Source organism: Garra rufa, chromosome 12, assembly GCF_049309525.1.
Source record: "Garra rufa chromosome 12, GarRuf1.0, whole genome shotgun sequence".
NCBI lineage: Eukaryota > Metazoa > Chordata > Actinopteri > Cypriniformes > Cyprinidae > Garra > Garra rufa.
Window position 1 is genome coordinate 14,304,736 of NC_133372.1, and position 14,241 is coordinate 14,318,976.

At 37.5% G+C, this 14,241-nt stretch overlaps 1 protein-coding gene across 1 annotated transcript; it reads right to left on the reverse strand.

Moving 5' to 3' along the window:
- Positions 1-7,279: 7,279 nt before the first annotated feature.
- ackr3b (atypical chemokine receptor 3b) lies at positions 7,280-12,190 on the reverse strand. The gene is made up of 2 exons (XM_073852083.1): positions 12,054-12,190; positions 7,280-9,135 (listed from the first exon to the last, which is right to left on the reverse strand). The coding sequence occupies exon 2, from the start codon at positions 9,085-9,087 to the stop codon at positions 7,999-8,001; it is 1,089 nt and encodes a 362-aa protein (XP_073708184.1). The 5' UTR covers positions 9,088-9,135; positions 12,054-12,190; the 3' UTR covers positions 7,280-7,998.
- Between the last annotated feature and the right edge of the window lie 2,051 nt (positions 12,191-14,241).

A 14,241-nucleotide genomic window follows, 5' to 3' on the forward strand; every position in this document is an offset into this window, starting at 1 on the left:
TTCTCCTTATCATGCTGCCTCTCACTGTGCCAGCAAGTTAGCAAAGCATTAGAGAGTAGTTCTTAATAGCTTTGCATACAATCCTGCACACTTTCTGTAGGTTGGACAGCCACAATACCCTCACAATTGCCCACTGCTCTAAACATGAGTCTCACCATAGCCAAAAGCTGATAAGCCAGCCTGAGCTGCAGCTAGACCTGATGGGAGACAAATAGTCCCTGATAACGAAGTGGAATCTAGACAAAAGCCACCATCCCCCTCTTACAATGAGGGCTAAAAAAAAGTAAGAGAAGATTTTAAGAAAAGAGACAACCATTGAACCTGAATAAGCCAGTTTAACTGGCCTTATAGGAGATTTGGTGGTGTAACGTTTCCTTAATGCTGTGTGACAGTGAACAAGAGAGACTGTTGTAATGGGATATGTAAGAAACTGAATGTGTTACATGCGTCATTAAGTATGAAACTTTCACCTCTATCTCTTTCTGTCTTGAAACAGTTTGTCCTTTAGGACACTGAGTGCATAATTAGTGAGTAAGAGACCAGGAAGGGCACAAAAGTATAAGTAGTATCATATGAACTTTAAACCTGTCTCTTTAAATTACTGTAATGCTTGTGAAAGCAGAAGTCTGAGGGTTTGACAGTTGGCCAGAGTGTTATTTACGGACGAGGATGTGTGTAAAGTTTAGGCGGTGAGTGATTCCAAGATAATACGTGAGCTTTTCAGCATTCCCCTTTCTGATGTAATGTATGATTGTTTTAAGAAAAATGCAAAAAGAAAGGAAAAATGTGTGGGGTACTTGAGAAGGCCAAATATAATATTCATCAGAAAAAACTCCTCTAACAAGAAAGTTAAAGCTAGCATTTTATAATAATGTTAAACATGTTTACATTAAGGGTTACATATCATGAAAACCTGATTTGTCTGTGTTGAAGTGTTATAACCAGGTCCCCGGTGCATCTACCAACCCAGAAAATGTGAAAAAGGACAATCTAGTAACTTTGTTTTGGTAAGCCTTTTTCTGCAAGCATGAAAAAATGAGCGCAGCAGATTTTACTCCCCCCATGACATGGTAAGGGGATCTTATTATAATATTATGACCCCTTAATATTCACATTTTCACTCATCTGGCTGCCATTTTGTTGTCGCAAACAACCAGGGGCGTAGCAACCGGGGGGGACGGGGGGGACATGTCCCCCGCACTTTTTTTGACCTAGCACCAATATTTCCACCATCGTTCTCTGATTTGTTATTTAGATTTGAGTGAACTAACATTTAGCCAATCACAGCGCAAATCTCTTGGGTATCCTCAAATTGCCACTTTGCTGCTGTAAAATGCCCATTGTTCTTCTGTTTAGAATTTATTATACTGTATGTACATCACCATACTGTCCCCCCCACTTTTAAATTGGCTGCTACACCCCTGCAAACAACAACGGTGTACCAGTTCTAGTGCCATGGCAAAAGTTTGGGCAAAGCGTGCTAATTTAAACATGTGATTTCTTTCCCAGCTGTTTACATTTACAGACATAATCAAGTGTTTTGTAACTCCTGTGTGTTTTTACCATAAACTTGTGTATTTGACAGTTTAAGCGCACTAAGACATGACAGAGAACTTAGTTTAGTACTCACATGCCATGTGACACCCACAGAAAACCGTATCAGAAGTTTAAAAATGATATGGTTTAAAATGTATGATTTAAGTGTGATAGACATGATAATTAAAACCAAACAATTAAAAAATTGTTTTTTTGGCAGAGTATCCGAGGTACGATCTGTAAAGGCACAACCATGTTCTGGAAAAGGGGGCGTGGTGCACATTTGCATTTAAAGAGACACATAAACAGCATGTTTCTGCTTCCACTCAAAATGAGTATTTTCAGATTTACATAATAAACAATCTGTGGGGTATTTTAAACTGAAACTTCAGACACATTCTGGGGACACCTGAGACTTATATTACATTTTGTAAAAAGAGGCATAATAGGTCTCCTTTAAGAAAATGTATTATGTACTGTAGATAATAATATTAAACAAGATATCAATGCTGTAAAAGTTATTAATCATCACTATATTGCATTAACTATTTTATTAACTGTTGTTATTGTATATAAGTTATTGTAGAATGTTACTAATCTTACTGATACTGAGCTATTCTTATGTTACATGTACAGTACACAGTGGCCCTCAGTACAGTGAATAGTTTTGATCATTTTAGACAGAATTTTGCTCTACGTACAAAATATCAAACCAAGTGGCATCTGCAAACAAATAATAAGAGCCTTTCACTGAACTAACTTTTCAAATTGTTTTTAACCAGCTGGTCTCAAGGCTTTCCATGAAAGAAAGAAGCCAGTTCCTCTAAAGTTCACACAGGTGTCCAAGCCACATAACTGTCCCTGTAGTACATCACATTGACAAGTGAACATGTTCCACATTTAGAAATCGAAAGGTGCCCAAGACTTTTGAAATTTCAGCAGCCATTTTGTCAGTCTTCAGTGTTACATGATCCCTCAGATAGCATTATATTGTTTTAAATGCTATGTTTGTTTGTTTTTAATAACCATTGTAAAAATGCTGCTTAATATTTTTGTGAAAACAGTCTTACACTACCATTCAAAACTGTAAAAAAAAAAAAAAAAATCATAAGAAATGAATACTGTTTTCAGCAATGACAAAATAAAATTTATTAAATGTGTCAGAAAAGACTTTCATAATGCTACATATTTTTAAAAAAATGCTGTCCGTTTGTGCTTTTTTTATTTGTCAAAGAAACATGAAAAAATATATATCTTGGTTTCTACAACGTTATTAAGCAGCAAAAACAGTTGTCAACATTGTTAATAATAAGCATTAAGATTATCACATATGACTTTTTTTCTGAGAATTGTGTGATGCAAACTTGCAATTCTGACTTTTTTCTCTTAATTGAGATATAAACGCAATTGCATGTTATCAAGTTAGAAATGTGAAATATAATATCGCAATTGCAAGTTATGAAGTTATATCTCACAATTCTTACTTTTTCCGACTTCAGAATTGTGAGATATAAACTCACAATTGCGAATTATAAAATGTCCAATTTAGAAGGAAAAAAGACTGTTGTCTTTGAGGGAAAAAAGACTCGCAATTGTGTGTCATAAAGTCATAATTGCAAGATATAAAGTCTATATGAAAAAAGTCAAAATTGCACATTTATGTCACGTAATTCTGAACTGTGAGTTTATATCTCACAATTCTAAGTTTTTAACTCACAATTGTGAGTTTATATTGCACAATTTTGTTTAATTTTTATACTGCTTTTCTGAAAGTCAGAATTGTGTGATGGAAACTCGCAATTGTGAGAAAAAAAGTCAGAATTGTGAGATAAAAAGTTGCAAGTACCTTTTTTTTATTATTATTCAGTGGCAGATACGGGCTTCCATAGGATAAATGATAATAATTCAACACCAAATTAGCATATTTCAAAAACATAAAAAAATAGCAATAATTCCAAACGCTAATATATATAGATGTCGATACGTCCTATCCTGGCTGTCTGGATGTGTGGCGGTGGATTTACTGTCCATTCTACCACACATTATAAGATAATTTCAATATGAATGAAATCCGTGGCTGCATTTAAACCATGCAGGGAGACAGAAAAACCTCTCACTATGTCTTGAGCTTTCAGAACACAAATGCACCGTGTCTTGGAGGCCAGCGCAAGGCCTTTCCCTCATGCTAAAATTCAGCCGTGTTTTTTTTTTTTTTTTTTTTTTCCGCCAAAGGCCCAAGCTCCAGGCTACAGGTCTCCTGTGAACTCTTTTTCTCCACACAACAACAGCAGTGCCCCCAGCCCTTCACTCAAACTCAGACTCCTCCCACGCGTCTGTCAACAACATGAGCAGCCCCCGCTCTCCCTTTATACATCTAGGAGGAACAGTCTCAGAGCTCAAAGCCTGCTTCACTGGCATTGTGAATGCTGAGTAATTCACAGGAAATGGTTAAGTGCAGAACTGCACCATAAAATTAACATATTAGCATGTTTAATGCTGCTGTTCAGCTGCTTGGTGCAATAGTTATTCTGTTTTCAAAAATGAGATCATCCAAGCACATCAGACAGTATGTCAGAATCATGGCCAAGCGTGTTGGTGCACATAATCGCTCTAAGTGTGAAGGAATTCTAATGTCAACATCCAGAAGTCAGGAGTTTTCTACATTTCTAGCTGTAATTTTCATTTAGAAGACGTCAACATTTTTCTGCTGGTGAAATCCATCAATGTAGCAAAGCGTTATTATTGTATCAAAGGTTAAAACTGTTGGAGAAGAGAAATGACTCTCATTTGTTTCCACATCCACTGCCTAAAAACCCTATAGGGAATAGTGTCTCACTCTTTTTTTCATCTGTCTCTTATTCCATTTCTCTTTATTTGATTTCTTCGTTCTCCCAAGTTCACTCATCCTTGTTCCTCATTTAATGTCTAAACACAGTGAAACTTCATAGTAAATGATACTGTGGTTACATGCAAATTTTGTACAAATAACCAAGTAAAGGAAATTGTGTGTCATCTCCTTTTTGTGTGTTGCTGTATGTGTATCTGATGCCCAGAGAAAAATAATTCACTGTAATAAATCTCTTCCCATCATTGTTCTACTGCCAAAACAACCCTTCTCTTTTCAGCAAGAGCTGTTTTAAGAAAATAATCATGTGGACCTCCTTATCCGCTTTTGCCCGCATCCTCTTCATCTCTCAACTGATTCAGCATCTCAGCCCAGTCAGAGAGATCTCGGCCCGCACACAAACCATGTGAAATGGAACTTGTGGTCTCATTACCAAACAATGGAATTAAAGCGTGAGTTAGTGCAGCGTTACAGGCTAAACACGGTGAGGTGTTTGAATGGCCCATTAGCTTCTCTCACAGGGTGGTTCCCAGCAGGCATTATTAATGACCTTAGAGTGCTAATGACCTTTCAGTCTTCACTTTCTCTCTACCTGTAAAATGATCCACCGAAAGCAACACTATTGTCTGATTCTCAGGGCTCTCTGTATCACTCTCTCTGTCTCACTTGTGCCATTCTCTCTGGCACAGTGTTAGCATTGCCACCTTTCTCTGATTAACCCTCTGGGGTCTGAGGGTGTTTTGGGGGCTCAGGGAATATCCATGATGATAAATCACAGTATTGACACAAAAACAAACACATTCTGAATCAGTATGACCTTTGGAGAGGTGTTCTCCTAAATCACAAAGTGGAAACAACTCTTGACTGCGCAGCTGAGTTTAAATGTAAAAGTCTTAGTGGAAAGAACTAAATTTGGATTTTTTTCTTGGAACAGGATTCTTGTCTAAGTTTAAAACAAGTGACAAATGTTTGTTTGGGCAGTCTGAAGGTCTAGGGTCACATTAAAATCAGATGTAAACATAATACAAAGGGAGTAACGTCACATTTATATAGTTTTTCACTAACAGGCAAGGGTTTTAAAAGTAACACTCGGCAATAACCTTTTGCCAATGTTAAAAAGGTTCCTAATGTAATTATAGATGCCAAAAAACAACTTTTTTTCTGTCACAACAGCAGAAAAACAGTTTTTCCTCATAGCGAATATACAGCCCATATGAAGATGCCATGAAAGGTCAATCATTCACTTTCAGTCTGCTATATTCACTCTCATGATTCATCTTAACAGATATGAAATCACAGTTTAGACTAAATACAGCTGTCTTAAAAAAGAATGTGAAAGAAACTTCCCTGGAATTGAATTTAGAGGTAATTTTTGTGCTGGCAGTTTATGAAATCATCGAAATGAGGTATATGGTGGGTTCTGAAAGATGTGTCATGACCAAAAAAATGTGTTTAGCAACAAAAACCTTCTGTCTTTTAATTAAATACAGTAAGTAACATTGTTTAACTCACAGGTTTGAACACATGTAGTAAACAGGTCAGGCTATATTTCTCTACTTTCCTTTGATTCAGGGGATTCCCAAGTCATTATACCCTCCTTGCAAGACATTAAAGTGTTTGTGAAAATCATAAATCGGTGCTTCATTTCATTTGGTTTATAGGAGAGAATAAGCCATGTTATTTTCTGTGGGCTTTCCAAGAGAACAGTAATAATGCCTTCTCTAATTTGCACTGTCTAGAAACCCAGTCACAGGGAACAACAGCAGGGTATATTTGAAACAAACACCTGGAAATTCTTCAGAACTACAAAGGAGAAGCACAGAAAACAAGGCTCCTGGAACAGTTGGTATGGATTACACAAACTTCCCTTTTCTCTTAGCCAACCTTACTGAAGATACAGAATGAGCCTGACCTCCCTAGAGATTTAAGTACACACAAAGGCATACAGAACCGTACTCATGTGGACCATCCCCACAGGCTCAGTAAGTAAAGTCTGTTCATCATGGCAATATAAGCCATATGGGCAGTTTTCCACTAGAAATGAGTTGTAAATTCTCCACATCTTTGATCTTATGTAGGTCTGAAAGTAGGCTTAAGCTAAATACAACATGATAAATGCAAAGAGATTATTTTAGAAAAAATGCAAATGCACAAAATATGATTTGATAAGACTTTTAAATAAGGTTTCATTTGTAATATGTAGTAATCCGTGATCATATAGGTAATGATAATTTTCTACATTTAGTAATTGATTTTTAACATTTAAAGTTGTACATCTGTTAATATATTATAAACAAACATCAAGTTAACATTAACCTAAGAGGGTGTTTACAAATGTTCTAAACTATAAACTGAAAACTGTTTATGCATTTTGGCCATTCATTTACATGACAACAGTGTTTTGCGGGCCTAAAAATGCAAACTTGTTTCAATGAAAACTGGTTTCATAGAGCAACTTTTTGAAAACGATACCATTATTGTCTCCATGTAAACTACAAATGTCATAATGTTTGTTATGTGTTCGCATAGTGTTTCTTTACAAAGTGATTTCAAGCCTGACATGCATAATACAGCGATTTAAGTAATTTCTGTGGATCCATGTGAACAGGGATACTTTTCACAACATTAAATTTGTTCATCAGGTCATCTGTTTTTAGAAAAATACAACATTGTCATGTGAACATACCCCTAATTAACAAATACTTTAGCGTATTTAATAATCTAAACAAATTAAACCCTATTGTAATATATTAATGATCTTGCCTATCAGAATGTCTTGTAAAAGTTACATATAAAAGATAACAAGGAATAACATAGGCTAACTGTAATAATTAAGCTAATGCTTAAAAAGTGTTTATGGGTAAATTTGTACAAAAAACATCCTTAAGACAAATCTGAGAAAATCGATACATCTTTTAATGGCACATTTTAATATATCAGACAATACTTCAAAACACAGATCATACACACAGAGTATATAAATATAATTTTATTTACAAAACATTTACAAATGCTGCTATCATTGTTCTTGAAATGTACAACTTTTCAAACAAGTGTATCATTTTCTACAAGCACAGCATACAGCATGACATCAATTTACAATATCTATATCTAACCTTGATTTGGACTTGTTTCTCTCCACTCTCTCCACAGTTGTTTGGGTTTTTAATATTCCCCTCAGTTTGACCAGACATAACATAACTGTACATTAACATGTAAAAATGCATGACCTTTAGTTTAGCCATGTTGGAGTCTTTCCGGCAGATGTAGGAAAGCTACAAATAAGCGGAGAAAGGGTTATATGAGTCTCTCTGTGGCTCCAGGAGAGGAAAGGACCTTTTCCACCAATTCCACTGACACAAAAGCCTAGCTAGAGTGCACTTACATGCTCTTACAAATAAAATCAATACAAGTGCTTTCTCAATACATCTATAACTGTCATAAAATTGTACAAAAAGCATAAACATTCATTGTTTAAAAAGGTAAGCAAACTGTATGTATACAAAGTTGTTCCACTATTTTACAAACATCTAATTTGGCAAAGAGATTTACAAGACTGTTCCCTGTTTATCTCTGAGATTACAAGGTTGGTGTCGATCAACACCATCATAGAATGTTCACAACGGTCCCTGGTTCTCCACAGCAGAGTATTCTGTTTCGGACACACGTGAGGCATCGATAAGCCTAGCGAGGCCAGTTTTGGTAGAGTACTTGAAGATAAAGGCTTTCATCAGGTCGTAACGGTAGTTCTTGTTGATGAAGTTGTAGATGATGGGGTTCACGCAGCAGTGAAGGAGGGAGAACCACTGGGTGAGATGCAGTGCTGCATAGAGAGCATTCTCTAGTGTGCAGTTGAAGGGAAGCACGTTGAGAAAGGCTAGAGTGTCCAGAAGTAGAGCTCCATGGTAGGGAAGCCAGCACACTAGGAAGACCACAATGTAGGTGAATATGAGGCGGCGGCTGATACGACGTTCCTGGTCAGCTGAGGGTTGGATGGTGCCGGCTAGGAGGACGTAGAACACAGCAATGATAGGAAATGGGATGGCAAAGCCAAGCATGAAGAAGCTCATTTGGATTCCAACAGTCCACTCCTTAGTGCTGTCCACCGGGTACATAGGTTTACATACGATGCTGTCTGAATGGCTAGATTTCTCAGCCTGGAGGAAGTAAGTTTCAGGAAGGGCAGCAAAGAAGGCCAGCAGCCAAACCCCAACACAGATTAGCTGCCTGGTCCTTCTCTTCTTCTGACTAGGACCATCACCAAAAAGTTTCACAGACAGGTAGCGGTCCACACTCATACACGTGAGGAAAAATATACTGCTGAAGAGGTTGACACTGAAGATCAGGTGTGTAATTTTGCACATGGCATCACCAAAGGGCCAATGGCCGAGTTGAAGCAGAGAACTAATGGAGACTGGAAGAGTGGCCACTACGCAGAGGTCAGCGATGGCTAGGTTGAGGATATACAGGTGAGTCTCATAACGTTTCCTTTCAGCTCGCACGTTTACCCACACCACCAGAGCGTTGGCGGCGAGGCCAATGATGAAGAGGAAGATGTAGAGGATGGAGAGGGCGTAGAGCAAAGCCCTCTGGCTGAAGGTGCTGTGACACACTTCCACATGGGAGACATTATCATCCAGAGTTGAGAAGTTCAGATCACCCAGTGCATCCAAAATTTCATTGAAGTCATTCACGTTCACACTCATCTTGGCACGTCTTCGTTATAGCCGCTTGTGGGACACAACGGCAGTGACCTGAAACAAAAAACAAGTGCTGTTATGACTTGTAGGCAGAAAAAAATAACAAGGACAGGGTCTAATTAAACTCAGAGGGACAGAAAAATGTATAACAAAGAAAGTTTATTTATAAAACACACATAATCTGAAACATCTCGAACACACCAGGGTCCCTTGAAAGAGGGCAGGACCTTGCACTGTTTAAGAGGGTTTTTTTCTTGAATAGTTCATTGCATGGGTTTATTTCCCAGGGTTACTGGGTTGCACTTTATATATGAAAAAATTATAGGGAAAAGTCAATAATAAACAAAAGTGCCCAGAATAAAAAGGAAAAGTATTTATTTCAATTTAATCAGTCATGTGGTGTAAAAAAAAAAAAAAAAAAAGTAAAATGTGATCTTGAATACACGTGATTGTACACATTCTAATTAGTATTTTTTATAGTATTTTTTTCATAAACATTATGACTTTTTTATTAAGATATATTATACTTTTGAACAGTCACACCATATGACATTTTACAACATGAACCACCCTTGCCCTTAATTCTCTTAAGAAGGTCACATTTTCTGATATTTAGAAAGTTTATTGAGTTTGACAGAGTTATAAACATCTGCACGCATTTCTTCTGCATGTTGGTTGCACCATATGACTAATTCACCAGACAAATTGTTCAAAGTTTAAGTGTTACTTCTAATAAGAAAAGGCAATAGTGCTTCATTGCTCAAAGGCTGTGCTGTACTACTCTGCTGAACATACGGACTAAATGCCAGCAGCAAAACTCAGATGGCTGAGCAAAACTTGTTGGCAGACCTCTGCTGTCATGCAGTGACCCAGTGGAAAACTAAGCAGATATCCATGGAAAATGGTAGGCATTTTGCCTATACAAAAAGTTCAACACAACCAACGGGCCATGCGATAAAGTACAATGATAGAGAACAGAGTGTGACGGCTCTGGAGGCATTAGAAAGACTGATGCCCGTTAGAAGTGAGACAAGGCATAGATAGAGGGGAGGAGGATGGGCGGCTGCTGCTCCCTTTGCGACACAGAGGGGTGAAAGGTTCTTTTCTCAAAATGATATGCTCAGCTTGAGGACTGAACGCAAAGCTTTGAACTGACAAAAGCTAAAGAGAACAGAAAACAGCCACATTGGCGCTATGTCAAAGTTTTTCATTTACACATTCTCGAACACAGATGTACACACGTCTCTAATCATACATTTTTGATCTTCAACCCCCAGGGCTTGCATTAGAATTAAAGCACTGGAACATTTAAGTGTGCTTTTAAAACTAAACTTTGTGCAGTGAAGTAGAAACGATAAACACAGTTTCTAAACACACTTTCTTAATCTGTCATTTTTGAAGTGAACATGAAGAAATGAGTTCAGTATAAACAAAATATCAGTTTCCAGTTGGCCTGGTGTAAAAAGATACATCTGTAAACATGCTGGGTTTTGCTAAAGAACCATCAAGTGATAGAATTTGTTTAGGCTTGTTTATTTTCATTCCAAATCAACCCGCAGTTTTGACCCTGGAACACAGTTAGCGCCTGACCTTAATATCATTAAAGGAAATATGAGAAGTAACACAGCTGCTCTTAATGCATCCTGTGATCTTTGTGTACCGCAAGATGCGGACTTATTTTATAGCTTTCCACTCTGACATCATTAGATTATGGAGACAGAGGGCAGCACAAACCTCTGACCTGACTGACCAGGTGCAATTGAAAAAATCAGGTGCCATAAAATGTGACGGTCCATTACAGACAGCCCCAAGCACCACCATCACGTCCCCCAGCCTTGTTGTAAAACTGTTGCGTTTACACTGCTCAAACACAGCGGCCCCCTCACCTGATCTCACGACCCCAGGCAGCAAGCACACTTGCCCGCACAAAGAGTTTGCTGTGCGGACACAGCGACTCTCCGTCCAGTCCCCTCCTTCCCCCTCTCTCCCTGTCTCTCTCACTTGAAGTCTCTAAGTTCCCTTGAAACTCAGTATTGTTTCACTCCAAGTGTTTTGCAAGCATGAAGGGAATCATCAGTCATGGTTAAAGCATGAAATCTTCACTGTATGTGAGAATGTGAGGAAAGTAATATAACAACAATACAGTGAGTAAAACAAATCCCTTGAAACTAAACTGAAAGTGGATGAATACCAGATACCAAGGAAATTTAAATTAATGAATCCCACAGAACGACAATATATTACAGTGCAGGATCCTATAGTGTCTGTGTATAAATAGAAACTACTGCAAAACATAAATAGTCTAAACAAAAAGTCACTGTAGTAGAGTTTCAATTACAGAAGTGAATACTGCTTATCAATGAAACCACCTTTGGTCCATAAAATTCACAAGCAATTTAAAAAAAAGGAACAAAATCCCAGCGCGGCTTCTCTATGCCTCAACCAACAAACAACCTCACTTTTTACATGAATGGATTCACAGGAACCGAGAAAAAGACCGAGAGTCTCGACAGAAAGAGTTCCTCTAACCTACCTGACCCTATTATACAGGATACAAGAGTGAGTATCCTACTCTTAAAATATGGATTACTTACTCTCTAACGTGCAACAACATTAATTTTATGTTGTATGAAATACAAATGTACATTGGTATTAAAGGGACAAATCCGCGGGATGCGACACTGCTTATCCACACCTCCAACTGAGAGTTTCGGGTTCGGTTAATTTCTTAAAAGAGTGCTTTTTAAGTAACGTTACCTTAACTTTTTAGAGTATACATTATAGCGAGTTACCTCAGGGTTTAAAGTCAAATTTAAAACTGATAACTTAATAATATAATATAATTAGTTTTAAAAGTGTTGGGATATCATTAGGTATGGTCCGATACGCGTATGAAAAGGCTGCATTTAAACCCCCAAATCTCTCACGCACAAGCACGTGTACTCACAAACAAGACGGAAAAATAAACTTACAATCCTTGTGGTATCTTTTGGTGCTCCTAGAATTTTAAGGCTAGCCTTTGGTAACCAGATTCCGATGCCTGGAGAAAATGTCAAAGTCTTGTGGTTATCCGTACGAGAGGATGGCGTGATTGTCCCTCTGCGCTCCGACTGCACTTGCTGATATAGTGCTGAGAGTAACGCCTCCTGAGGCCGATCGGAAAAGTGAATCACTCAAGTTTCTGTCTAACAACAATGTGAGCGGCGGACGTGCGACACATCGGATTTCCACTCCCTGTTTAAATAGCGATATAAACAAAAAGCCTGTTCGAATATCAGAATAAGCTTTTGTGTTTTTGTTTTCGCACGAGAGTTGTTTAGTGAAAAAAATCAAAGACGCATATGCATGCGAAAGTTTCATTGAGGACTTGTAAGTCCTTCTAGTTTCACAGGCTGAAATATGCATAATGTGTTAATATTCTCATGATTTTTATATCAGTAAAGCATTTTAGATAGTTTTTGCACTTTTCAGTCATGTCTTTGTTAGGTAATATTTTATAATAACCATTAATATTGGAGCAATAGTCCTGCATATTTTATATTGCTAACATCATTCAAATAGGTAAAATGTTATATGTGACCCTGGACCACAAAACCAGCTGAAATTATGGATTTCTCTTTTATTCTATGATTAGTAATATGCATGGTTAAGAACTTCATTCAGACAAATTTAAAGGCGATTTTCTCAATATTTTGATTTTTTTTTTTTTTTTTTTTTTTTTTTTTGCACCCTCAGGTTTCAGATTTTTGAATAGCTGTATCTTGGCCAAATATTGTCCTATCAGCTTTCAGATGATGTATAAATCTCAATGTATACATCTTCTGGTTTTTCCATGACTAATAATAATATAATATGCAATTATATGTAATACAACTGCTTTATGGTAAAGTCTTGTATAAAATGCAGCTTGCAATGTGTTGTAGTTAGTAGCAGGTGAATTTTGTTTTGTTATTTTTCCTGTCCCACGACTGTTTTATTCTTTTTGCATCCTCTTGGCAATCCCTCAAAGACTTCCAGGCAGTCTGCTAAATTTAACCACGAGGAAGCTCACCTGTTCTGAATCTTCAGCTGGCCTCTGTTTAGCTTTATGTTTTCTGGCTAATGGCCAGTGCCTATTGTGTGTGATATGGAAAAGTGGAAATTGAAGTGAAACATTCAAACTCAATGGAATCTTAATGGGATAAATTGCTCACAAGCATGGAGTGAAGTGTTCCATTTGATTGTAGAAGCAGTAGTGCATTGATTCAACTGCAAAACATAATTTGGCTTCCTCTAGCAATGTGAGGGTACTGATGGAAAAGAGATAAGCCAGATGAATGGTATGAATGGTAACCACAACATTACACGGAAAGTGTTAGGCCTTGCCAGCATTATTTTTTAATGGTGCGAATAATTTGGACGGAAGTTGAGATTGATCAATGTGCTTCTCTATGTAAACATATCAAATGAGATGGAACACCTGCCTAAGCAATACACATAATTTGTGGAGCTGCCCCTGAAATAAAGAAATGCACATTAAATTTATGTACACATGCAAAGTTCTCACATTAAAGGCAACTTCACACCAGACTCACCAACAATTTGATTGTTCAACGGTCTCTGTTTGCAGAGCCTGACCATACAGAGTGGAAACCACCAGGTCTTTTTCTGAAGCATGCATAGAAATCCAACAGTTGAAAGACATTTGGTTTTAGTTAGGGGCGTAGTCTGGTAAAACCGAGACATGTTCCAAATTAAAGATTGTTAAAATGGTCTTTCCATCTTATTAAGTTTTCACTGGAGTCCATTCTTTGTGTCTGCAGGAAAGGAAAGGTTTTCACAAAATAACTCTGGTTTTGCATTAAACACTTGTGGGGGTTTAACACAGCATATAAAACAAAAAATATCACTAATTTTCTGACAACCACATTGTTGACAGCTTTATTAACAAATTGCTATCAACAGCCTGTAGCCCGTTCACATCACATCATAGAGTGAAGGAACATTTTAAACTAATATCCGTGGTGGGACCACCAGGAAAGTTGAGACAAGGACAAATGATGCATCCATTGATAAATAAATTTCACATTTCACTTTCACAGTCTGCGTTTACATACCTACCTGCCCACATGGGCTTCTGACTATAGAATTCAAACAATATGTGGCAGACCAGACATTCAA

Excerpts from the sequence above, each read along its gene's own strand:
- ackr3b (XM_073852083.1), bottom strand. The coding sequence starts at position 9,087 with ATGAGTGTGAACGTGAATGACTTCAATGAAATTTTGGATGCACTGGGT.